This window comes from Schizophyllum commune (assembly GCF_000143185.2).
Source record: "Schizophyllum commune H4-8 unplaced genomic scaffold SCHCOscaffold_11, whole genome shotgun sequence".
Classification (NCBI taxonomy): Eukaryota; Fungi; Basidiomycota; class Agaricomycetes; order Agaricales; family Schizophyllaceae; genus Schizophyllum; species Schizophyllum commune.
Genome location: NW_026089548.1, coordinates 1,454,682 through 1,477,476, shown reverse-complemented (window position 1 = coordinate 1,477,476; position 22,795 = coordinate 1,454,682). Strand labels below are relative to the sequence as shown.

The following is a 22,795-nucleotide window of genomic DNA, read 5'->3' as shown; positions in this document are numbered from 1 at the left end:
TCCTCTTGAATGCGATACCAATTGCTGCGAATCGCTAGATGATAGTCGAGGACAAGGCGATTCACGCGGTCGGTGAGAATTGGACGGCAGTTGCCGAAGACACGTGGTTGACTTGTTGAACTTTACGGCCGTCTCCTGTTTTGCTGCGCTCGAGCACGATCATAGCGAGCAATGATCTCGTAATTTCCAGTACCTGGATCTTCTCCTCTCTTAGAAGCCATATGCGACCTAGTATAGGAAAAGAGGCTTGTCCAAGGTCGGTGTGCCATTGGTTTCTGACGAGTCATTGATTCAGTACTAGCTATAGTAAACCTTTACATTGCGCCTCACAAGGGCGGTACTGTTCAGTATACATTAACTTAGACGCAGCAGGTGTTTAGAGCGATCCACATAACAATATAGCACTCAGACGTCAGCAGATAATCGCTTGTCGTGAACCCATATAAGCAAGCCAAGACCACAGGATCCCCCATGCCTCATCTCGGCCCAGTCGGCTTCCTCACACCAACTGGACGCCTCTGGTCCACCAGCGACCGCGGACTGAAGCTCCCATGCTTCCCCACCTCATGCCTCCTCGTATCCTCATCGAACCCAGGGTCGAACCCCTCGCTCTCCTCCGACCGACCAGAGCTCCTGAGATCCGTTCTACTCGAGCTTCGCAGGTCCGTGCGACTCGCTGTTCTGCTGGAGTCCCTCAAGTCCGCCATCCGCGCATCCCCCTCAGCCTCCCTATCCCCCGCATACAGCGGCGGCAGCTCGACGACCCCGTGGAACACGGTCACGGGCGCCGCGCCGCCGTCGTGGTGCAGCACGTACACGTTGTGCCCGCTCTGGAGGCCGCCGTCCGAGCCGGTGCTGTCGGGCGGGCGGTGGCGGGATGTGGTGGACGTGGTTGTGTTCGGGTACGTGGATGTCGTAGGGCCCGGATACGCGAGCACGGAGCTCCCGCCGGTCTGCGTCATGCCTCCCGAGGGCAAGGTGACTCCATGCGTCGGCGAGGCGACTCCGTGCGTCGGCGAGGTGAGACCATGCATTGGTGAAGCCAGGCCATGCGTAGGCGAGGGCATCCCGTTGCCCGAACCCACCCCTGCCATCCCCGTAGGCGAGTACGGATCCACGTGCGACTGCCGCTGCTCGAAGTAGCCTGCGCTGAGTCCAGGTGACGGGTAACCGTCGGGGTACGAAGGATCGTGTGCGGCGAAGGGTACATTAGCAGAAGACAACGAGGTTCTCTTCGATCGGCGGCGCTTGAGGAAGAACCAGGTGGCGAGAGCGCCGAGGGTGAGGCCGAGGACGAGGCCGCCGATGCCGGCTCTGGGTGAGGGAAGGGGTCAGCACAAGGATTCGCATAAGCACGGGGACGACGCGCTTGAGGCAAAGAGAGACGCACCCTGCAGCGGCGCCTGGAGAGACCTTGGTGACTGTTCTGAATCGCAGGTGTCAGCATTCGTCGATATATGCGAACATGGGAGACTATTCACGGTCCACCCAGACACGACGCCTTTCCATCCCCGCTGTGCAGCATGCCGATGGACCATAAGTTGTAGTCCGCGTCGACGACCTGGGTAGTAGGGTCAGTTCATGCCTCTGGCAACATGGGACTGCGGTGCTTACAGAAACGAAGAACGGCGTCGCCCAAGTCAGCGCGACGGTCCAATCTGCCAATGAGGTAAGTTGCAAGTCCTCGCCCATGCCCCAAACGACTCACTGAAAGTACTCATATCGTCCAGCGTCGTATTGTACGGCGGATGAGACGCGGGCGCGATCTGCAGCGTATACGGCGGCGTCCCGTTCTTCGGCGTGAACTGCAGATCCGAGCACTGGAAAAAAGAGAGAGGAACGCTCAATCTTGTGCCCGGGCGCAGATTACTGCACCCACCTGCTCCGGCCACGCAGTCCACGACAGCGGCCCCTGGTTGTCCCCCGCCTCCACGTCGAGCGGCCCCTCCGGCCAGCTGAGCGTCTCGTTCGTGCATGTGCGGCTGAAGGTGGTCGTGCTGGGCACGATGCTGACGACGGATTGGCAGCCGCCGGTGTACCCATTGGCATCGAACATGCAGATTTGCATCTGGGAAGGAGGGTCAGCTAGGCGGGGGCAAAGAAGAACAAAGAGGGAAGGGTGGATACGTGGAAAAGGATAGGGGAAGGCATGGCGGAAGAAAGGAAGGGGGGTCTAGGCAATCGATGAGGAAGCAAGAACAGAGACTCACCTGCGTCCCTGGAGGGAAAGGGATCTCAAAGTCGTATGAGAGGCTGTCGCCAACATCAAGGAAGAAGGGGAATTGATATATTCTGAAGGGCGATACTTGTTAGCCCGTATGTACGACGAGTAGGCAGAGATCAGGGGGGTTGGGAAGTAGGAGAGGACTCGACGTACGAGGTGTATATCAGGAATGAGTACGGTGCCGTTGCACTTGGCCTGCGAGGAGATGTGAGCGATTAAGGGGGGAAACAATAGAGCACGACAGACCCCGTAGCACTACTCCGACCCCACTTGACGTGCATAGATTGGCATTGCTCTGCGAGATGGAGTGTAGTCAGTACCCGTCGGGTGGGCATAGCGCGCAGCACGACGCGCCATAGACGGGAAACGTCGTGATATTCCCACTGTCGTCGTAGAAGTCGAACCGCCAGGACTGTTCAGCAAAGCAGGATATGTGGGGAAGGAGGAGCCATGCGGGGAACGTCTCATGAGCGCGCACCCCACGATCGACGGACAGTCAACGCACCTGCTGCATCGCCTCCAGCACCTCTGCCTTCACTCTCGCCCACAGCACCCCCCATAGCAGCCACAGCACCGTCGACGCGCGCATCGTGATCGAGGGCACCCCGCGAGATCGTGGTCGAGCCCGCCTTGTTGATCGGGGGATTGGCGCGAAGGGCGACCACGACGAGGGAGATGTTTGTACTCGAGTTCTGCGGTCGGGAGGGGCAGAGAGCCGCGCGTGAGCAAGCGACGTGCTCGTCGGCAGGAGCGCCTGTGACGCGCTCGCCGCTCGGGTGAAACGGGCTCTACGCGGTGATCGACGCCTAGGACCGAGGCGCGGCGAGGTACCCGGCACCGACGCGAGGATGGGAGTCGATGTAGGGAGAGGGGAGGAGGGGAAGACTTTCACGAAGATAGAAGCAGGCCATCCGTGCTCCTCGCTATATAGACATCGCCACCGGTATCGTGCACGGGATGATCATGATGGGTGCGTTTGAAGAGCGCCTTCAACTCTCCTTGCCCGTTGCAGACACTCTCTGACACCTCCGATGCATATAGCCACTGCCACCTTCACTCTGCCTTCGTCTAGTGGTCCACACGCACGAATTGACTGCTTGTATGGATTATATCCGAGGCGCGCGATTCCAGGTTGCCAGTGAAGACCTTACACAAACCCTTGCAGAACGCTGGGTATTCCTACGGTACCCTTGCTGCTGAAGGCGCACAAGCTAGCAAGGCGCCTCAGTACGATGCGCGGCAACGGCATCATCATCGTACAAGTCCGCGTTCGCATCACCCGCTATGGGCACACACTACTGCATCACCCGCTTCGAGAGCGCACTACTGCGTGGTACGCGCTGATCGCACTCAATACCAGTAAAGCGCCTGTTCATAGCTACCTGCGATGACAGTATCTTGATAGAGCTACGCAGAAGGAGTGGGTGCGCCATTGAGGGGAAGAAGTGGGTACGCCGTTGAAGGGAAGAGGTGGGCATGCCATTGACGCGACGCTGATCACTTCATGTGTTGCGTATACGACCGCCCGTGGGCAGCATACCAAAAACGCCCAGCTTCCAGTCTCCGGGAGGAGCATCGACCCAGGCCAGATGTGCTTGCGGGGATCTACGTTCTAAGCAGGCGATCAGCGCAAGCGCATTCAAGGTGGGCAAAGAGGACGCACCCTCCAGCAGTCGAGACATACTTGCAGACAACCGACCCTGGCGCAGCCCGTCAGCCTACTGTACGCACGGTCACCATCTCTTCACATGGCACTATCTCTCTGTATGGCAGATGTCCGCCGTTCCTCCTTGTTGTTCCGCAGATAGGACGACGGGTGGAGATGGGCACCGAGGCTGCCACGACGTTGGCTGGTCCTGGACCATCGATAGTTTGTCCTGACCAAGTAGGAAGCGTAGCCTGAACGGGTAGCTGGTCCTGTGTGAGGCGGCTACCTGATCCTGTATGACGCGGCTAGCTCGTCCCGCGCCCAACGTCTAGGGCATTCAACGGCGATTGGGAACAGCGCCCGTCACGATAGCGGGATGCGCAAAGAGAGTTCCAACTCTACTGTATCTCTCGCAAACAGAGCTGGAGGATCCGTGCCTTCACTAGGTACGGACCCTTCGCTAGGTCGACCGCGCTTCAAGTCGGTCGAAATCTTGCCAACGATCCTATCGACTCCTCCGCGTTCAGTCGACTCCTCCGTCCAGTCGATTCCTCCGCGTCCCGTCGGCTCCTCCTCGTCCAGTCGACGCCTCCGCGTTCAGTCGACTCCTTCGCGTTCAGTCGGCGACCTTCGCGTTCAACCGAGGACTCAACGACTCGCCTGAGGCCCAAGCTCGCTCAGCCTATCCCGTCCTCGACCAAGAAGTGCTGCAGGATCCGAGGCTTCCCTCTTTCTCTTAAGCTGGACCTAGCAGAACCCGTCAGAACCTTCGCATTCACTCGAAGACTCACCCGGTTCGAGGTCCGCATGATGGATGTATAGTCGCATACTGTACTTACGTACAGTCGCATAGAAAGGTAGGGTGCCTAGGGTAAGTCTACGCGGGAAGGGAAGGAAGCCTTAGAAGGTGCCCTTAACAACTGTAAGGAGCCTTCAGGCAAGGCATACGCACAAAGACCCAAATACGTCACCCCAACATTCATTTCGATCCTCCGCGGGACTCAATAGAAAGCTCATCACGCGGCGCGCATGATGTACGCATTGGCGCGGTCGAGGCACTCCAGGCCTTGGCCTGGAGCAATGGGTGCGCGGGGTAGCAAGCCGGGAGGTGAGCGGGGACACGGGTGGGGGAAGAGGGTGGAAGGATTAAGAATGGGAGGAACGGCAGGGTTGCGAGGGCTGTAGGACAAGCGAGAGACATCCGAAGAAGTGTGCGGAAAACGCCAAGAGCTCAGACATGGTTTGCGAAGAAGACGGCGATGAAGGGCATTCACGGACGTAGCAGTACAGATCGGTGAGTATTTATCCGTCCTTGGTTTGCGTGAAGACAGCCATGAGAGTAAGAAAGGCTGTAGGGAGCAGCCGTTAGGCCTGAGGCGAGGATATGAAGGGCTAGGACGCACAAAAGAATCAATCCTTCCCGCCCTCCGCTCAGTCCTTGTTGGACTTCGCGACCTCATCAGCGTGCTGCTTCTCAAGGGCTTCCTGCAATGAGTGTCAGTATACAATCCTCAGAGAGCTAGCAAGCACTCACCAGCTCCTTGCGCTTCTTCTCGATCTATAATCACTGGGTCAGCCGGCAGGTTCAATCATTGTTCCACCCCACACACCTCGTCACGCATCTTCTTGAGGAGCTCTTGCTCGTGCTTGCGAGCGTAGCTGTCTGCGCCGGAATGAGATCTAGCGTACACAGGGCACCATACAACATACCCTCCTGCGCCTTCTCCCTCTTCCTGCAGTCGCGCGTCAGCCTTCGCGTAAAACCGGGACGCGGAGAGCCGAACTCACGAGAACTCCTTGGACTGCGCGACCGAGCCCTCCTTGGTGCTCGAAGTCCAGCGCTTGGCGACGGTGGTGAGCTGCGGCGCGGCGCGGCGCGCGGTGGTGAGCCTGGTAGCAGCGAGCATCGTGTTCGGGTGCAGAGAAGAGTTCAAGGTGTTCTGCTCTGCTCTGTTCCGTGCGCTGTTTGCGTGCCGGGCGTCACGCCGGGGCGGTCACGGCGGCTGCATCACGCTGCACGTGCGCACTCGCCGTTTTATCCCGCCCGTCATCCCCACCATGTCGTTCATGCTCAGGCAGGCGCCCAAGGTCGTGAGTGCGCTCGGTTGAGGCGGAGGGAGTGGACACCGATGTTTTGCAGGCCCAAAATGCGTCCCGCGCGTTCGCTACGTCTGCCGCCGCGCGCGCAGGTGCGTGTTACCAGCTCAGGAAGTGGGCCGCATGCTGACGCGCCTCGCAGACATCGTCCAGCAGCTCTACATCAAGGAGTTGAAGTCGTACAAGCCCGCCCCTGCTGTGCGTGTCTATCCTACTCGCGTCCATCCCTACATCACCCCCACGACCACCTTCACCTGGCGTTTCGCATGATCGACATACTGACACTCATCCTCGCAGGCCAAGGACGCGCACGTCGGTCAGGTCCGCTCGTGGTCTGCGCCCCAGAAGCCCGCTGCACCGGCTCTCCCGACTGACCTCGCCGCGGAGCTCTCTGCCTACGACGCTGCTGAGCCGACTCTCGCGTCTGCGCCGGCAGCTGGTGAGGCGCCTGCCGCTGCCAGCGCGGCGGAGGAGTTCCTGGAGATGCTCGAGGCCGACCCGGTCGTCGAGGAGCACGAGCACCACTAGAGCGGTACGCCTGATGTGCTGTGGGGTGGAATCGAGTGTATGGAATGCATGGTGTTTTCACTTTATCCTGCGTGCGTTCGAGTCCTCAAAACTTTTACCACATTCAATGCCTTGCAAGATCAGCCTTCCGCCGTCTGCGTCGCTTATACTCACTCACACGAGTGTTCGTGACCCATGCACCATGACCGTGTACAGCTTCCGCAAACGGTCAAGAGCCATGTCTGAAGACTCTACAATCAACGCCACAATTGCGACCTTTGCTGTGTAACCCTGGCCCTCAGATCTCAGGCCCTAACCTCAGCGATCCATCGACTAAGAAAGCCCTTACTTGATATCGCGGCCTCTATCGACTCGTCTATTGCTTGAAGAGAAACCAGTAAGTAACCCACAAAGCTTGACGGCGCATGTATCCCGTACTTCGGGTTGTGATACAGATTGACTTCGCCTTTGGCAGGTAATGCATGCATTGTCTTTGAACTACAAGGGCGCGCCCGTGGTGGTGAGTATGATACGGAAGGGTGCTTCTGCTGCACGATCGATCTCGACTGCGACTCGCGCTCCGTTGCTACCAGGCTTAGCTTCACGCCACACGGGGTAGACGAATTGCCGGGAAGGCCGCCCACATTCCCTTTCGTAAGGTGCGCAGAATGTGCCCTTCGCGCGGGCCGCATCGTCCATCCTCGAAGGATTCTGGGCTTCCCGGGTCATGTTCATCCCAAGACCGTATCCCACTAGCCTTGCGCCATGGCTACAAGAATATCTTGGTTGAGAGGTGGGGATTTTGCAAAGCCCAAAGTTTGAGTGCGTACGTCCCCTTATTATTTGTTTATCTATGGCGGTTGTTCATCAGCGCCTTGTACTGCTCTTTCCGACATATAACGCCGCTGATCAAGGCGCAGCGAGGGCAGCGGGATGCCGAACTCCTAGAATGACTTCGAGACATACACGCCTTGCCTTGACATTCAGTGCGCTCGGGGCGCCGGGCGCCAAACCTTCGGCATGAGCGGGGATATATATGAGAGGTATCAGGTCGCCCGCGAACGGCGGTGCAAGCTTCTTCGCCCATTCCCCAATTCCCCATCATCGATTGTTAGCCTCGCCTCCATGCGCGGCCTTCTGTGGTTCGCCCTTTGCGCGGGTACGCTGGCAAGTGAGGTGGTGCTGAAAGTCGCGGAGCAGGTGCGCGACCAATCTCTGGAGACGAGATACTCACTGATCCCCACATTCTCAGTCCTGGATCTTCGGTTTCTTTGACAAAAACTTCAGCGAGACGAAGACCTTTCCCGTCTACGGTGCGTATTGGAATGCTCGAAATATACATCTCACTAGAGGCGGCGCCACTCAGAGCAATGCGAGACCATGTACGTGAAATGGAGTCGGACGTCAGGGTATGTAATGCAGTTCTCCGACTTGCTCTCGATTTTGCTCATTCAAACGAAGATCGAGTAGTACGCCGCCGTACTCGTTCTTGATCTATACCGCGTATGTCAAGAGGCAGCGGTTGTTTGTTCGTGCCCCCGGGCAATTGACCGGCTGTCATTGTAGGACGTACGATCTGCCGTTCTTCCTCGACGCCGGCAACGGCCCAACATACAACTTTACCATTCCCTTCGCGCCTGGGACTGAAGTGAGCGTTCACTAGCACTCCTTGTCTTCACGTCTGACACCCTCTCACCCTATACCTTATAGATGCTTATGTGCATGGTGCGCATCTGTCTCGAGGTCTCTATTCAGCGTACCAACCTCTACATCCAGTTCGACTCCAGCGGTTCCAACGGCGGCTGCTCGGCCATCATCAACATCGTGCCCAACACCACGGCTTTCAGCGAGTCTTGCACGAACGACACGCTCAACTGGCTGAGGGGCCCTTTGGACCTTGATGCAGTCGACGCATCAGGTTCGTGGCCGCCATGGCCGGGACAGGTGAGTTGGTCGTTCTGCATCTTGGCTGCGTGCTAGGGCATGGTGTCTAACCAATACCTCCTCAGTGCTCTGACCTACAATTCACACCGCGCAATGGCACCCCGCCGTATACGATGAGCGTTAGTCGAGCGTCGCTTCGGTCGACGGTAGACTCACAGGCCATAGGTAGCATCGCCGTTGCTTCCGCCGTATAACGGGTCCGTGGATGAAATGGATACCTTCAGTATGTCCCATGCCCTGCCGAGCGCGTAACCTCTAGCTCAATATTCATCCAGGCTGGGCGGTCAACCTTGCCCTAGGGCAACCGTTCTTCGTATCCGTGAGCCTTTATCTATGCTTTTGACAAAAAAGATGCTGATAGGTGCACTCAGATCGTTGACTCCGACTTCAACTTGTGGTCCAGTCCGATAGCGCACGTTGGTGACGGCCGGACTTCTTGCCTTGAGGGAAGGTCGGTTGGGTCTTCCTCTAGTAGTTCCTTATTGCACTAGTTGATTGTACAGCAGGTCAACGACCAGAGTCTCCCCGGGAGCGACTGCGGGGTACGTTTCGATGCCGCTGTAAACCTTAACCTTCGTGAAGACTATTTCTCAGAGCTGGAATCGGCGGCCTCGTCCTAGGCCTCGTTGTAGGCTTGCTGGCGGCATATCTCGGCGTTCGCCGCCACAAAGCCCAACAAACCTCAGAGAAGGGAGCGCTGAACCTCCACGGCGACTCTCCGTCGAGCTACGCCCAACCTACGCCCTGGATAGACCCTCACCTACCAGATTCTGCCGTGACACCGAATCACACCCTTAACAAGACACCGCATAGCCCAACGAAGCGAGGCGACTCAGGGCCCGGGCCCGTGTATCCCTTCACGGCTCAACGGCGCGACTCTTCTACTGCCTTATCCTCCCTCTCGCTGTCGCCGTCGTCCAGCGCGTTTCCGGGCACTTCGATCGGCGCCACAGCTGTAGCGCCGCGTCCCCTCAGCCCCGCCGACACGCCTCGACCGAGCGGACAGAACCTCTATGTGGTTCATCACGACGGTGGCGCGGCGCCGGTGACGGTGTACCATGGCGACGATACGCGGGTGGTGGAGCTGCCGCCGCGATATGTGGGAGGCGTCGGTGGCGAGGATGTTCAAGTTGCGAGGGCGGAGGAGCGTAGGGACAGTGTCGGCGATGAGGGTGGCGGACAAGATGGGTTCGATCCGCGCGTGCTCTCTCAGGAAAGGCGACCTACGCCGGTGAGAAAGCCTAGTGGGTTGGCAACTGTGGGTGAACGGCCGGTTTCCCTAGAATGAATCTTATGTTTTATCTTTTTGGCTCCTACTACCTTGATACTCTTCCAGTCTCGCGACCTATTACGCTGCTTTCCTTGTCCTTTCGTGGCTTTCAAATCCATTGTATATATGCTTGCCTTCCTTTTCGCTCGTAATTTCTGCCTACTGTACAATAGCATTGCTTCTCGACCCCGAATATAATTTGTCGACGTTGTCATACAAGTTCATGCACTCTCTGCAGCGTTCCCTGATGCTTCCTTCGCATTCACCAGTCGCAATCTAGTTGACGCACGTCGGCTTCTTTATTCCAGTCCACGGCTCGAAAGACACTCACTGATTCCTCTTCGAAAGCACACGAAGCGTATTTTTCTTCTCCGCCTCTGTCATCTCTGTCCAGTTGGCTATCCTTGAGAGGGTCTACGACGACATTAGTTCTGCATCCCCTGCACCACACCCATACACCAGCATCATCCCTTCCTTCCTATCCCTGGATAGGAGAGCCTCAGATACTCACCCCATCGCTGTTAACCACCATCGGCCCAAGCTCGTCGAGGAGAGGGACTTTGTTTCCATCGACGTCGAGGCGTGTCACGCTCTCGTTCGCGGCCTTGTCCTCGAGGAGCAGGGGCTCGGCGGGTTTGGTAGAATCGGCGTTGTCGTTGCTCATGCTGTAGGTCCTAGAGCGAATTGCTGGTGTAGCATAAGACGCTGCTGGTGATAGTCGAAGGAGAGAAGGGGAAGAACGCGCGTCATAAGAGTAGCGGGCAATTTGGCCACGAATGTTCTCGAAGGCATCTGTAGTGGCTAGCACCGTCGTGGGTTTACTGACTTACGGAGAAGGACACGAAGTCACGGCGCGAGGAGACGGCTGAGCAGCAGAAGAAAATCTGATTATTGCTCAAGGCAGCAGTACAGTAGAATAGGGGTGCATAGTGCATGGTGATGTCCGTGGTGTCGAAGGTGATAGTAGGAGTACATGATGCGCATCCGATCCTTCCAATAATCCATAGTCCCACAAATCAGGTCGTAAACGTACACAGGAAAGTAAGCGACGATTCCTCATCAACATGCAACCCCCGACTCCGACCCGCGCAAGCTGAAGGAGCTGAAGGTCGCTCTCCTGCCCTGGAGACTCTGTATCGCGCGCCGCAGAGTCGCCCCAACGCGACTCCGCAGCCCGAGCTTTTGCTGCACGCGCTCCTCGTGCACGATGACCTTCGACGGTGTCGCCATATATCCTGTGGCCATAAAGTCGTCCGGGAGGATCGCCGGTGCTCGCCGGATGGCCGGCGTCCGCCGCAAACCCTTCTCGGGGGCGGGCTCAGAGGCGGGAGAAGTCGAAGGCGGCGTCGCTGGGGGTGTAGAAGGCTGCTCGATAGACGAGCTTGCACTCCATGTGTCGACCGAAGTGGTGCGGACGAGGGAGGGCATCGGAAGTGATGAAGGCTGGCCAGCCTTGCGGGCCGCGCTACGAGGCGGGCGTGGGGGTGCGCGGGGCGCTTCAAGGAAGCCGGCAGGCATACATCGTAGGTGGATAGAGTTCATCGAATCCAGCTCGCGCTCCGCCTCGACAAGGGTGATGCGGTCGAGCGGATCCGCGGTCAGGAATTGGCCCACGAACCCGCTGAACACGTCCGAGACGCAAGCGACGGATTGCAGAAACGCGGGCCCCTGGCTGAGGTACAAGCGGAAGTCGACGTCTCGCCTGCTGGGCTGTGACCACGGCTTGCACTGCGCGACGGCGACGAAGAAGATCATGCCGAGCGCGTAGATGTCAGCGTCGCGGTTGTAATAGTGCCCGCGCAAAATCTCCGGGCTGCGATAGAAGGTGCTGCCCAGGCCTGGCTCCTCCGTCATCTCGTTCGTGGTCGCCCATCCGAAGTCGGCGATCTTCCAGGTCTCCATGTCCTCGCAGAGAAGCACGTTCTCGAGCTTAAGGTCGCGGTGGTACATGCCGTTGTCGTGCATGAACTCGAGCGCGCTGATAAGCTGGAGGAAGCCGTCCTTGAGCTCGTCGACGCGCAGGCGAAAGTGGTCCTTGAAGATGGCGGCAAAGAGGTCGCCGCCCTTGCATATCGACATGGCGGTGATGACATGACTTTCGTTGACGAAGGTGTCGATAAGGGTGACGATGTGGGGGTGATCGCTGAGGGTGGCGTGGATGATGTGCTCGTTTCTTTGCTGTCGAAGGACGGGAGCTCCTGGTCGTCGATCGCGGCGCTGGAACTTGAGCGCAATAACGCGGCCAGAGTCGCGGTCTACGGCCTTGGTGACGGTGCCATTAGAGCCGCTGCCTATGCGATCGTACTCGTTCCAGATAAATCTTGATCGGGGGAACGTTTTGAAGGTGTCGTTATAGCTCATGACGATGCGAATGCGACTGTATGCTTATTGAGTCTGGGGAAGAAAAGAAGGGTATAGTTGGACGTACTTGCGGGGCAGCTGATGGTCGGGGTATGCTGGGTGGTTGTGGGTAGACCCTTCTGTATAGTGATGTGTATGAAGCGACTTGAGGGTTGAAGAGTACAAGCCCCCGCAAACCAGGCTGTGCGCGTCTTATACAGCCATGGTGTTAAGGAGAAGTGAGTTGTCTTGGCTTCATGATGGGAGACTGAGCAAGCGCAACTGGAACCTGCGGAAGATCGAGGGCGGGGCGGGTGTTCAGCCCTGACGAAGATGTCTCGGTGGCGCCCCCGTGCGCTTCTTCGGCTCGTTATTCTCTCTGTTCGAGCAGAAGGGTAGTGTTATTCCAAGAAGATTCACGATGAAGGTCCATCGCAGCGTATGTGAGGGAGCAGTATGAGTTCTTGCCAAGATCCAGGAACTCGGGATCACGGAGATTCGTCCACGTGCGTTATGTATCGGCAATCACCGACCGCGATCACTGAGTGCCCGCAGGCGGAAATCTCATCTCTCTCCTCCTCCGTCCACGGAACTAATCAAGCCTCCGAATCGCAACGGAGCTACGCTATGTTTGCAACCAAGACACCCCTTCTGAAGGCTCTACTATTTTTCTTCACGCACGAGCGACTCTGGTAAGCCGACGCGTGGCCAAGTCGCAAGCCCAAGAATAGCTGTGCGCCTCCCCGTCGTGGGGCGCAGCTTCAACTACGCCGCGGTCGAATGCCAAGGCGCAAGGAAATTGCGGCGCGCACTTTGGATGAGAAATGCTAGCACGTGCAGTCGACACTTTGGTACCGAGCATAGCCTCTCGGCGTCCGACAGAGCTCATGCAGGTCATCCTGTATGATATGTGGCCGCCGCCTGAGCGACTGCTCTTGTGGCCGTATGAGAGGTAATGTCGACATAACTATCCTCGATGCCGGATATTTCGAACCTCAAGTCGGTTAGCCATGGGGCTGACCGGTAACTTCCAGGTGAAAGCTCGGACAGCGGAAACGGTGCTCAGCCGCGACGTCTGCGCTTGAGATGCCTGGGCATCGTTCCCTGGTCGCGATTGCTGTATCCGTACGTGACTGTCGTATTTTAATCCATTGGCTGGCCCATCGACGTACTCAGAGTTGTTTCCTGCCAGAAGTTCGATTGCTATCGCATCTGCTCGAGGACTCATGAGCTGCTTGACGTTACCGCTGCGCCACTTCGGAGGAGGCTTTCTAGCGCGCGAAGGGTCAGAGGGTCGATAGGCAACGGCTCGCGCGCACTTCTCCCATCGATAGACCACTGGGAAAGTATGGGCGCTCAGCGAAGATGGTGTCGTCAAGGATTCCTTGTGACGAGGTCCGTGCCGTCTATATCATCGTCGGCCGTCTACATCATCTCCGCCTTCAAATTTTTCATTAAGCGCTTACTAAAGGGTCTAGGAGACGCATGCATCACCACTCTCGCACCTTCTGGGAGCCTGTGAGCGACCGGGAAACAGGCTTCGTATCGGTTTCCTATCCGGTGTAGTCTGTCAGGTAGCTGACCCTTTCTCACTCATTCGAAGGGAATTTCTACACACCATACTCCCAGCAGGGCGAATCACAGGTCATGCACCGTCGTAGACGGCAAGCTTGCTACTTCTTTAAAGACTTCCGAATAGAGTCGCATTGCTGTTCCAAGCCTACGCCCTCCTTCCTATAGCCTCGCTTCCAGGGTGAGGTCTTCGCCTTAAAGGCCTCGCCACTCACACGAAAGGGTGCCTAGCGTGTTCTCGTCCCGTAATGGCGTCGCAACGCGGAGGACGTTTGAATTCAGTATGCCACCGACCCTAATTCTTGTTTCTCCTTTCTGACTGATATCTCCAAGCAGAACATCCTTCTCAGAAAGCCGTCGATCGTGGGGGAGTGACGGTGATGGTACCCAGGTCTGTTTACATACGTCGTTGATCCCGATGGGCGGTGTCTTGGCCAAAGAAAATCCTCCCCAAATTGGTGCTGTTGCCATGTGTCGCGTGTTCTCACCTTCGCCAGGTCTCCTTACTCAAACTAACGCCTTTGGCATGCGCTCGAAGCTTTCAGGCCACGACAAACCGCGTAAGTCAGCGGGAATTTCAGGTATGTCTCCCACATTTCATATGCTTTCTCTGATATCTCCAAGAAGAGCACATCTCTCAGGGCGCCGTTGATCCCGATGTACGTTGGATTATCGCGCCCCTCATGCTAGTGCGTCGCCCACTTGGTCATCGTGCCGTGTGCTGTAAGTTTTGCAAGGTGGTAAGCGTGTTCACGCGATGCGGGGGGTCGCTATTGGCCCATGTAACCGCCTCTCGGGAAGGCGCAGACGACGAATACGCAGGGTGGAACCTGGAACGCACGTCAGCTGCGCCTCATGCGCGCTACCCAGCATGCTTGATCAACCTCATATGGTGCGCCAACCTCAATCGGGCGATCAGCTATGGGTCACCGGCACTTTGAGCCGGCGTAGTGTCCTCACTGGGACGATCCCCTGCGCGCGCGGGACGGCAATGTCCGCCAAATGAATAGCAAAGGATCGTGCGAGGGGCGAAGCCGATGGCCGTCTAATTGTTCATTCAGACGTCTAGTCTCCAGCATCGCGTCGTCTGCCAAGGGGCGGTCGACAGCTATGAGACGGCCGACAGCTCGCTGGCAAGGCCCGCCATATGCAGGGACCATCTGCGCCATAGGGAACGCCCACAGTCCGCGAAACCCAGGTAGACTCCGCGGGAGCAGTTGGAAGGCCAGAAGCGCGCGCCAGGACGTAAGTTCCCTGCGTGCTGGCCAGGCCGATAAGGCCTGGTTGCGTCCCGATGGATGTAGGAAGCGTCCCGATGGATTTAGGAAGCTGGCAGAGTACGGCGCAGACCCGATGATGAAGGAGGTCAGGTAAGCAGGATTTTGACCCGCGGTTTTGGCGCGAATGATATTGGCCCGTTCTTCCCCTGGTCCTGCATGTATTCGCCTTCACTGCTTGTCGCCCGAGGCATGCACGATCGGTGAATCCGTCGCTGTACATACACGAATTTGCGCTACTCTACTTGTGCACGTAGAGCAACTTTGCCTAGGCGCGTTCACCGTAGGTTACCGTGGTAGAATCACGATGACAGACCTTCTAGTGCTTTTCCCAGAGGAATGCTGCCGCGATGCGAGTACCCTTCAAGCAAGTGGTGCGATGGTGTCGCTGCTCGCTGGTTGCAAGTCGTACATATTCACCTGAAAGGGAAGATGACAAGCTATCCGCCTAGTGTATCGGCTAGGATCGGCAGTACGGCTATCTCATTCTTCTGGCCTACACCTCATAATTTCTGTCATACCGTCAGACCCATTGCCTCTTCGCTCCTCGGGACCTATAGACTTTGTAGCCTGTTAATTCGCGTTCAATCAATTCAAGGCCGAAAGCACGATAAAAACTAAACTAGAGCTTCCCTCTGGCGAACGGCCTTGCAGCGGGCGGCCCTTCGTGGGGGAGCAGTACTGGTTTGCGGGCAGGGCCGTATATGTGACGCGCCACCGTATCTCGTGACCAGTGTGACATGCAACTTCCCATGTACCTTTCAACGAACAATCATGGCGCCCCACTGCCCATTCGTCGCCGACAGAATGCAGAGATAGTTTCTCAACACTGGCGGATTGAAACCCCCTTGCCATGCACTAACCAGCGAGCAAGCCTCATTCCCGCGCATGGGTGCATGTGCATCAGCACCCCGATCTTCATGATGCCTCGTGCTAACCCAATACATACGCCACCAGTGTCTACTGATGCTTTTAGGTGTACTTCCCATGTATCTTCCGGTGGCGGGCGTCTGACATACACAGGGAGCACCTGACAGGCATAGCTCTCGACAGGCTCTCGACGTCTCGCATCCGGAAGAGCGACTATGCTTCCCTTCTCAAGGTTCGGGTTATTGTTCTCGCTGACATTGTTAGACTGAATACTGACGAGCAGTTGAACAGTCCGGTCTTGGCAGGCCAGACGAAAGGCAGGATCCGCGCCGAACTCTCCAAGTATCGGGATCAGGGCCGGGGCCGATGCTGCTCTTGCGCAGCCCGCAAGCGTACGCTACAATACGTACGCTGCTATCACGTCGCTAGTCGACCTGAATCGGGCTTTGATGCCGATACATCAGAGATGTCGCTTAACTCACAGCCCCGAGGGGGCTTGAAGGGTATCAGCCGCAACGGGAGGCTTACGGTCGAGGGATGGACTCAGCGGCGTGAAGCCCAAGCTTGACTTCCCTCTGCCGCTTCTCGACCACCGCCCTTCGACTCCCACAAGAATATGATACTGGTCTCGCCGCATGTACTTCGCACGCTCGAATAGAGTAGACAAGAGGTACGTTGATTTCCCACAGATGGCCACGCTTCCCCGCCCACCCTATCGGGTGAAGACGACTGACCAAACAACTGCAGGGGATACCTGGGATAGTTGATCGATGAGCTGTCTTGTTCAATCATCCGAAAGCCCGATCCCGATCTCATAGGAAGAGAATCGGGACGCACGACCCCCGATGGCTCAAAATGTGGGCGCCCAGACCCGCGTGACATGCCGTCTACTAGGTATAAAAGAGACACGCTCATATGCGTAAAGGCGTGGGACTCGATGTCTTCTCTCACCACCACCATGTCATCCACGACCGCGGGCGCCATCGCCATCGCCTGCGCCGTCGGTGCTGCGACTCTGTTGTACGCACCCGGGAGTTCACGCCCGCCTTATCCGCCTGGTCCGCGGCGGAAGCCGCTCATAGGCAATGTACTTGACATGCCCACGCAGGCGCCGGAGGCCACGTTCATGCAGTGGAGGGAGCAATATGGTGAGATGCGGCGCAGCGCCGGGTCCTGTGGGTTGCAGTAGGCTGACTTGTAGGCCAGGCGACGTCGTCCATCTGGAAATTTTCGGCAAACATATAATCATACTCAACACGTTCGAGGCTGCTCAGGATCTCATGGAGAGGCGTAGCGCCATCTACTCCGACCGTCCTCGATTCGTGATGCTTGCTGAACTGTCAGTCATGATGTGCTTGTGGTTTTCGCATGGTGCTAACCGTATGCCATAGGATGGGATGGGGCAATGCCACTACTCACGTTCACTAGTACGCCCATTCATTTTTTCACCCAACGTCGATTTAATGTGCCTGCAGCGGTCCGCGCTTCCGAAAGCACCGGCGCTTCGTTCAACAAGTCTTGAACCAGAAGGCCGTCGACAGCATGACACCTCTGGAGTTGCGCCAGACTGCTATCGCGCTCGATAACCTATTGAAGACCCCAGATAATTGGATGGACCATATCAAAGGGTGCGGCTTCTTGAGGGCTGGACGGCCTTTAGCCGATAGCTCATGTCGTTTCAGATTTGCAGCAGGCACTATGCTCAAGGTTGCTTACGGTCACGATGTCGCGTCCGTTGATGATCCTTTAGTCAAGATCGGTAAGTGCAATGAGAACCCCTCGATAGCGTACGCTCTAACGTCAGCTCGCAGTCGACCATGCCTCTACCTTGACAGTGCAGATTGGCAATATGTATCCCATTTCGAATTTAGTCGAATTCTTCCCGTCTTTGAAGTACGTGAGCGCTCCTGACTTTCGTATGTCTCTACTCAAACCATGCACAGGAAGTTACCGAGTTGGGCGCCGCTGTCAGGATTCAAGAAACAAGCCGAGGAGGCCCGACAAGCCGTCGACAAGATGATGACCCTCCCCTTCGAGCAGGTCAAGCAGCAGATGGTGAGCGCGGCGAATCGTCCTAGAGGGTGATGACTGATGATGTGCCAGGGCGTCGGTACTGCGCAGCCATCCTTCACGGCGCAGATGCTCGAGCAGCACACTGCGGCTGGCAAGGGGATCTTGTCACAGGAAGACGAAGATGACATCAAGGGCGCCGCGGGAACGCTTTTCGCGGGTACGTGAGGACTTCGATTGCGGGAGTTGTGCTAAGTAGGTGACAGCCGCGGAGGATACGGTATGATTCATTGTCTTGCGCGCTTTCCATGTGGCTAACGTATCCAAGACGACTTGCATGGCGGAAGTGTTCATTCTAGCTATGGTTCTTTATCCAGAGGTCTACGCCAAGGTTCAAGAGGAGATAGACCGCGTCGTTGGCTCCGACCGCCTTCCCTCTTTTGAGGATCGCCCATCGATGCCGTATCTCGAGTGTGTCATAAAGGAGTGTTACAGGTGCGCTTCATATCGCTGTAAGACGCAAGAGTCAAATTCAGTGATTGAACTCTCAGGTGGAACGTCCCGGTCCCGCTTGCGATACCCCATCGCCTGATGCAGGTATGAGCATCTTTGGTTGCCGAATTAGGGCTGACATCGCCCGCGACAGGACGACATTTACAAGGGTTACCTCATCCCAGAAGATGCATACGTCTTACCCAACATCTAGTACGTCTCGAGCAATTTCCGCCTTTGCTGCTATCTGATATGTCCAGCGCTATGCTTTACGACTGCGAGAACCCCCATCAATTCCGCCCGGAACGCTACCTCGAGAATCCTGACTTGCGAGATCCACGCGGTTCGTCTCCGTCGTGATGATACCTGTCGGGTGCTGACCTGGACTTCCATTCTTTCTTTGCTTCAGACTGCGTGTTTGGCTTCGGACGAAGGTACGTACATATCGTATGTGCTCGGAGGCCATCGCTCACTCATTCTTCTCTGTAGGCGATGGTATGTACACCGCGGAGCGATCATGAATCGCGTGAACTTGACCATAACGTCTTCAGCCCTGGTCGTCACCTCGCAGACGCGGCACTCTGGCTCTTGAACTCACGCATCTCTGCCGTATTCAACCTCGAGAAGGCGCGGGATGAGACTGGCGCGGAGATCACGCCTTCGAATGAGTTCTCTACGGGCTTCGTCAGGTCAGTGCTCTATTTGGAGAGGATCGGGCATCGGGCGGGAGTTTGGGAGTATCGGGCACACGAGCTACGAAATCGGGGATTACGTTCCCTAAATCGGGCGTCCGACCGTCCCCGGAGTTGAGCGACTGTCCCCCAGAGTCGGGGCGCCGGCTCCGCGGGACCGCTCGCCACCTTGATCCTACATACCGCTCCCATCTTAATCATGCTGCTAACGCAACTCGCAGGCATCCCAAGTCCTTCCAGTGCTCGATGAAGCCGCGCTCGGAGCAGGCGCTGAGGCTGGTGCAGAATGCGCTGCTGGAGACGCAGGCGATGTAAACCCTCCTGGACTTTGGCGTCTGTACGCCGACTCATGAGTGATTGCATCTTTGCGCTGCCTCTTAGACGTCGGCATGATGGGGTGCTTTCAACGGGCGGGGATGCACCGCGCGTGTAAGAGCCTACAGCGTCCGTGTCTCTGCGGCCGAGGACTGCATTCTTGAGTATCTACTACTTACGTGCGATGGACTTATCTTAGCGAAGACTGAACTTGATACCTGTTGTGTACGAATTATGTTGTCCTATACGCCACGAATGACATGACGCTCGCTTCTTGGACGCACATTGCTAGTTCCGCACTGTCTCTTTGCGCCACTGAACATACCCAGCAGTAGTGAGAGAGGGGATTGCTCGCAAGTTACGTCGCATTCAGCACGCTACATCGACGGCCTGTTCTCTCTGTCCATCATCTCCTTGAAGCGCCGCTCCTCGGGCGTCATCTCCAGCTGCTCCGCGGGCGGCGACGCCGCTGCCGCTGCCTGCGCTCCGATGGGCGACGCTGGCGCCACTGGCGGAGGCAGCCCCGCCCGCCCTTTCGATTGCCGGAGCGTATCCCAGGACGACGGCTGCGTCACGCCCGCCTCCTTGCGCAGCTCGCTCCAGCGGTCGACAGGTGCGTCAGCCTGCACCTGCTGCTGGACGCGACCGGGAGCCGGCGCGGGTCCCGAACCTGGCGCCTCCCTGCGGCGGTTGTCTGTGGCGCGTCAGAACCAGAATGCTGAGCGCGTATGAACATGAGCCAACTTACTAGCATACATCAGCTCGCGCAGGACCTCGCGCATAGCAGGCTCGTCGGTCAGTCCGTTTTTCCAGCCCGCGTAGTCGTCCCGAAGGCGCTTTATGGTGATGAATTCACCCAGGATGGTGCCGACGCCAGCGGGGACCATGACGCGTTTGCCCAGGGAGTATCCCCTGCGGGACATCGCGTAGTATAGCACAACAGAGACCGCGGTACCTACAGCCGCGGGGACGACCGCACGGTGGAAAATCTGCATAGAATCATCAGTTCGTTCGACATATAGGTGCTCGTGCCGTATTTAGGTATTGACGAACAGACAGCTGAATACATACCGTCTTGTCCGCTGACACAAGGTCAAGCGTGCGCGCTGCATCACTTTCGCTCAAGCGGCCTTCTTCGATATAGGGCCTAAGCAGGTTGGCAGCGGTCTCGCGCTGCGTGCCCAGAATTGCTAGAGGAAACGGCATCCGCCGGTCTGGCTCGCCATTGCCGGTTGATTCAGCGCCGAAGGAGGACCCAGCTGAGGGGTCCATGGTTCACGTCTGTTCAGGCTTTTCGAGGCTAGGTTATTCTTTATGGCTGCACAGTATGATCTCTCGTCAAACTCACCGGCGTGAAGGTAGGAAGGAAGATGACCGCACTGGACGCGGTCGGAAGCCGTGCGGTAATAGAGCACGTGCGCGCGATTCATACGGACCCATACTTGTCCATACTCTCAATGCGCACCCCTCACCGCCGCACGGTGATTGTGTATGTCGTGTAAAGAGTGAGTTCCGGTGAGAAGCGTCTAATCTTTGAGCTGTCTTAAAGGGAGGCTATACAATTCATATGAGGGATGGGTCGGTAGTGAAGGGGGATTGATGTATGGAGGGCATCCGTGCTGTATACGAGAATGAGATATCGAGGGGAAGTACTAGGCTATATGTTATCTATGGATATGTGATGTCGAGATACAGTGGTCGAGAGGGGGCTGGGTCGTCTATGATGGAGATGTACAATCTAGAAAGTACATCTAACAACCTCAAAGGGCAGATCAGTACGACGAAGTCCTTTCCCGTATGTCTACGAGCTCCTTGAATCGCCTTTCTTCTGCAGTCAGCGCGGCAGGTTCGTGCGGAAGTGCTGGTATGGGTTACGCCACGACCTCTACAGGCGCATCGGAATCGGTGGCTCGGGCAGTTGTCTGGGCGCCAGAGGTTCGCGTCGCTCTCGAGGCCGCCCACTTCCTGCGGAGTTCTGCCCATCGCCCAACAGGCTGTTCAGCTTCGGGTGTTGTTGATTGCTCAGCCTGAGCCGCTGTGTCCGTGCCGTATTCTGTCGAAGCGTGAGATTTTGTCGTGTAGGCGCGGTAAAGAAGCGAAATTACCTAAGTGAGCCAGCTCGGAGAGTATGCCACGCATGCGCGTACGGTTGGCGAGGCCGCCTTCCCATCTAGTGTGGTCCACGAGGATTACTCGGTTCACCAGATAGAGCTCGGCTACTGCTGCTGCTGACACCATATTGACTACGGCGCGCGCGGGGTTTGGCCATCCATCAGCAATCGTGCACTTGTCTGATTGGTCTGAAATCAGGCCGTTCAGGCCAGTTCAGACCAATCAGACGCTCAGGCAGGTGGACTGTTTTCTACAGGTTCTTGCCTGAGTTCAGCCCAACTTTTCTGGGACCAGCCCTTTCAGACGTCGACAATTCAGACTGAACAGACCACGTACAGTCGCTCGCACAGACATTATTCAGGTCATTCATAGGCCGTAGCCAGGCCGTCTCATTGCCTCAGAACACGCATTTTATAGGCCATTCCAATCAGACGGTAGTTGCATCGAAAATGAATGTATTGAAGGCTATCTAGATACAACGAATACTACGGGATATACTGTTTCTAAAGCTACCACTCTAGCGTGCATCGCGCAAGCCTACGAGAACACGACGCGCGTGTACACGCCCGAAGGTTGTGCTATGCAGGTAATGGCCGAACACAACGCGCTTACCAAGTCGACCTGGCATAGGAGCATTGTCAGAGATTATACTTGACGCTAGAAAAGCTGGGGATGCACGCACCATCTTCAGAGCGACTGCACCGCGTCTGTGGAATGGGTCGTGCAGAGAGCTGGGCGACACGCCCCTACATACAGCCCTAGGAGGAGCCTGCAGCAAATGAGTGACGACGCACCGGTTGTACACTAGCACACGCACCTATAAGCGTTGACACAGTCATGCTCATTCCCTGATTCCCGTACTTGACCGGGAATCCTATGTCGACGACCGGGCCTGCCGGGAACGAGCAGCTTCAGCGAGGACGACAAGGGAAAGTAATCCGGGCCGCACGACAACGTTGAGGAGGTCAGAAAGGGCGGGAGTCGAGGACAGCGGATAGGCTTGTTTGTTTGGCGCTGACGCGACAACGTCATCAGACGATCGACTTTAGGGCAACCCCCTGTGACTTGGCGAATTCCCGCCTTACCCTCATGAAGCTTCGTTCTCTGCATTGACTGCGTTGACCCGTCGCCGCGCCCCCGTGCCCGTGGGCAAATCCCAGTGCTTTACATGCACAAGTGTCTCGCCGCATCGGTGACCTTCTCGCTGTCGTGGCGCATGAAGCAGACTCTCGCCGCGACGGCTTGTTCTGACCAGCAGGCATAGCTCGCCGCATTGGTTGCCGTGACCGCATCTGCCTTTCCTCATCGCTTTCCCAGCGACTCGCGCCGCGCTGCTCCCCGACGACCTTCCCCGCCTCACCAGCTTCCAGTCGCGGACTTGCGCGGCAACGTGCGACGGCGCGCGCCCAATCCGCGATGCCGAGC

General features: G+C 57.1%; 11 protein-coding genes across 11 annotated transcripts; 4 read left to right on the top strand and 7 right to left on the bottom strand.

The window, feature by feature from the left end:
* Positions 1-242: 242 nt before the first annotated feature.
* On the bottom strand, positions 243-3,211 carry SCHCODRAFT_02639363 (uncharacterized protein). Its single transcript, XM_003028112.2, has 11 exons — positions 2,730-3,211; positions 2,579-2,636; positions 2,471-2,519; positions 2,378-2,419; positions 2,211-2,292; positions 1,880-2,068; positions 1,709-1,820; positions 1,615-1,658; positions 1,482-1,561; positions 1,391-1,426; positions 243-1,314 (listed from the first exon to the last, which is right to left on the bottom strand). Exons 1-11 carry the CDS (start codon positions 2,811-2,813, stop codon positions 477-479), a joined length of 1,614 nt encoding a protein of 537 aa, XP_003028158.2. The 5' UTR covers positions 2,814-3,211; the 3' UTR covers positions 243-476.
* A 1,327-nt stretch (positions 3,212-4,538) lies between these two features.
* SCHCODRAFT_02639358 (uncharacterized protein) lies at positions 4,539-5,221 on the bottom strand. The gene has a single exon (XM_050346074.1). The coding sequence runs from the start codon at positions 5,071-5,073 to the stop codon at positions 4,852-4,854; it is 222 nt and encodes a 73-aa protein (XP_050198270.1). The 5' UTR covers positions 5,074-5,221; the 3' UTR covers positions 4,539-4,851.
* On the bottom strand, positions 5,086-5,829 carry SCHCODRAFT_02639355 (uncharacterized protein). Its single transcript, XM_003028111.3, has 6 exons — positions 5,661-5,829; positions 5,583-5,605; positions 5,483-5,535; positions 5,407-5,430; positions 5,276-5,357; positions 5,086-5,221 (listed from the first exon to the last, which is right to left on the bottom strand). The coding sequence occupies exons 1-5, from the start codon at positions 5,777-5,779 to the stop codon at positions 5,304-5,306; spliced, it is 273 nt and encodes a 90-aa protein (XP_003028157.1). The 5' UTR covers positions 5,780-5,829; the 3' UTR covers positions 5,086-5,221; positions 5,276-5,303.
* On the top strand, positions 5,670-6,744 carry SCHCODRAFT_02639353 (uncharacterized protein). The gene is made up of 4 exons (XM_003028416.3): positions 5,670-5,963; positions 6,013-6,061; positions 6,112-6,167; positions 6,267-6,744. Exons 1-4 carry the CDS (start codon positions 5,931-5,933, stop codon positions 6,495-6,497), a joined length of 369 nt encoding a protein of 122 aa, XP_003028462.1. The 5' UTR covers positions 5,670-5,930; the 3' UTR covers positions 6,498-6,744.
* Positions 6,745-7,601: 857 nt separating this feature from the next.
* SCHCODRAFT_01192793 (uncharacterized protein) lies at positions 7,602-9,708 on the top strand (the record flags this gene model as incomplete). The annotated part of the gene is made up of 10 exons (XM_003028415.1): positions 7,602-7,676; positions 7,729-7,789; positions 7,843-7,885; positions 7,938-8,124; positions 8,187-8,420; positions 8,586-8,643; positions 8,696-8,739; positions 8,792-8,871; positions 8,927-8,962; positions 9,015-9,708. The coding sequence occupies 10 exons, from the start codon at positions 7,602-7,604 to the stop codon at positions 9,706-9,708; spliced, it is 1,512 nt and encodes a 503-aa protein (XP_003028461.1).
* On the bottom strand, positions 9,460-10,432 carry SCHCODRAFT_02589708 (uncharacterized protein). Its single transcript, XM_003028110.3, has 3 exons — positions 10,202-10,432; positions 10,022-10,104; positions 9,460-9,966 (listed from the first exon to the last, which is right to left on the bottom strand). The coding sequence occupies exons 1-3, from the start codon at positions 10,352-10,354 to the stop codon at positions 9,912-9,914; spliced, it is 291 nt and encodes a 96-aa protein (XP_003028156.1). The 5' UTR covers positions 10,355-10,432; the 3' UTR covers positions 9,460-9,911.
* A 124-nt stretch (positions 10,433-10,556) lies between these two features.
* Positions 10,557-12,491, bottom strand: SCHCODRAFT_02553433 (kinase-like protein). The gene is made up of 2 exons (XM_050343691.1): positions 12,119-12,491; positions 10,557-12,067 (listed from the first exon to the last, which is right to left on the bottom strand). The coding sequence occupies exon 2, from the start codon at positions 12,049-12,051 to the stop codon at positions 10,750-10,752; it is 1,302 nt and encodes a 433-aa protein (XP_050198269.1). The 5' UTR covers positions 12,052-12,067; positions 12,119-12,491; the 3' UTR covers positions 10,557-10,749.
* Positions 12,492-13,810: 1,319 nt separating this feature from the next.
* On the top strand, positions 13,811-14,605 carry SCHCODRAFT_02076188 (uncharacterized protein). The gene is made up of 3 exons (XM_050341698.1): positions 13,811-13,883; positions 13,936-14,183; positions 14,227-14,605. The coding sequence occupies exons 2-3, from the start codon at positions 14,021-14,023 to the stop codon at positions 14,541-14,543; spliced, it is 480 nt and encodes a 159-aa protein (XP_050198268.1). The 5' UTR covers positions 13,811-13,883; positions 13,936-14,020; the 3' UTR covers positions 14,544-14,605.
* A 2,102-nt stretch (positions 14,606-16,707) lies between these two features.
* Positions 16,708-19,258, top strand: SCHCODRAFT_02705258 (cytochrome P450; the record flags this gene model as incomplete). Its single annotated transcript, XM_003028414.2, has 17 exons — positions 16,708-16,897; positions 16,956-17,088; positions 17,141-17,176; positions 17,225-17,377; positions 17,432-17,508; positions 17,561-17,642; positions 17,693-17,804; positions 17,853-17,979; positions 18,026-18,039; positions 18,088-18,254; positions 18,311-18,356; positions 18,406-18,464; positions 18,512-18,594; positions 18,661-18,685; positions 18,741-18,746; positions 18,803-18,940; positions 19,165-19,258. 17 exons carry the CDS (start codon positions 16,708-16,710, stop codon positions 19,256-19,258), a joined length of 1,542 nt encoding a protein of 513 aa, XP_003028460.1.
* Positions 19,259-19,347: 89 nt separating this feature from the next.
* On the bottom strand, positions 19,348-20,549 carry SCHCODRAFT_02639335 (uncharacterized protein). The gene is made up of 3 exons (XM_003028108.2): positions 20,330-20,549; positions 20,007-20,247; positions 19,348-19,952 (listed from the first exon to the last, which is right to left on the bottom strand). The coding sequence occupies exons 1-3, from the start codon at positions 20,528-20,530 to the stop codon at positions 19,636-19,638; spliced, it is 759 nt and encodes a 252-aa protein (XP_003028154.2). The 5' UTR covers positions 20,531-20,549; the 3' UTR covers positions 19,348-19,635.
* A 176-nt stretch (positions 20,550-20,725) lies between these two features.
* On the bottom strand, positions 20,726-21,643 carry SCHCODRAFT_02553424 (uncharacterized protein). The gene is made up of 2 exons (XM_003028107.3): positions 21,364-21,643; positions 20,726-21,311 (listed from the first exon to the last, which is right to left on the bottom strand). Exons 1-2 carry the CDS (start codon positions 21,494-21,496, stop codon positions 21,130-21,132), a joined length of 315 nt encoding a protein of 104 aa, XP_003028153.1. The 5' UTR covers positions 21,497-21,643; the 3' UTR covers positions 20,726-21,129.
* Between the last annotated feature and the right edge of the window lie 1,152 nt (positions 21,644-22,795).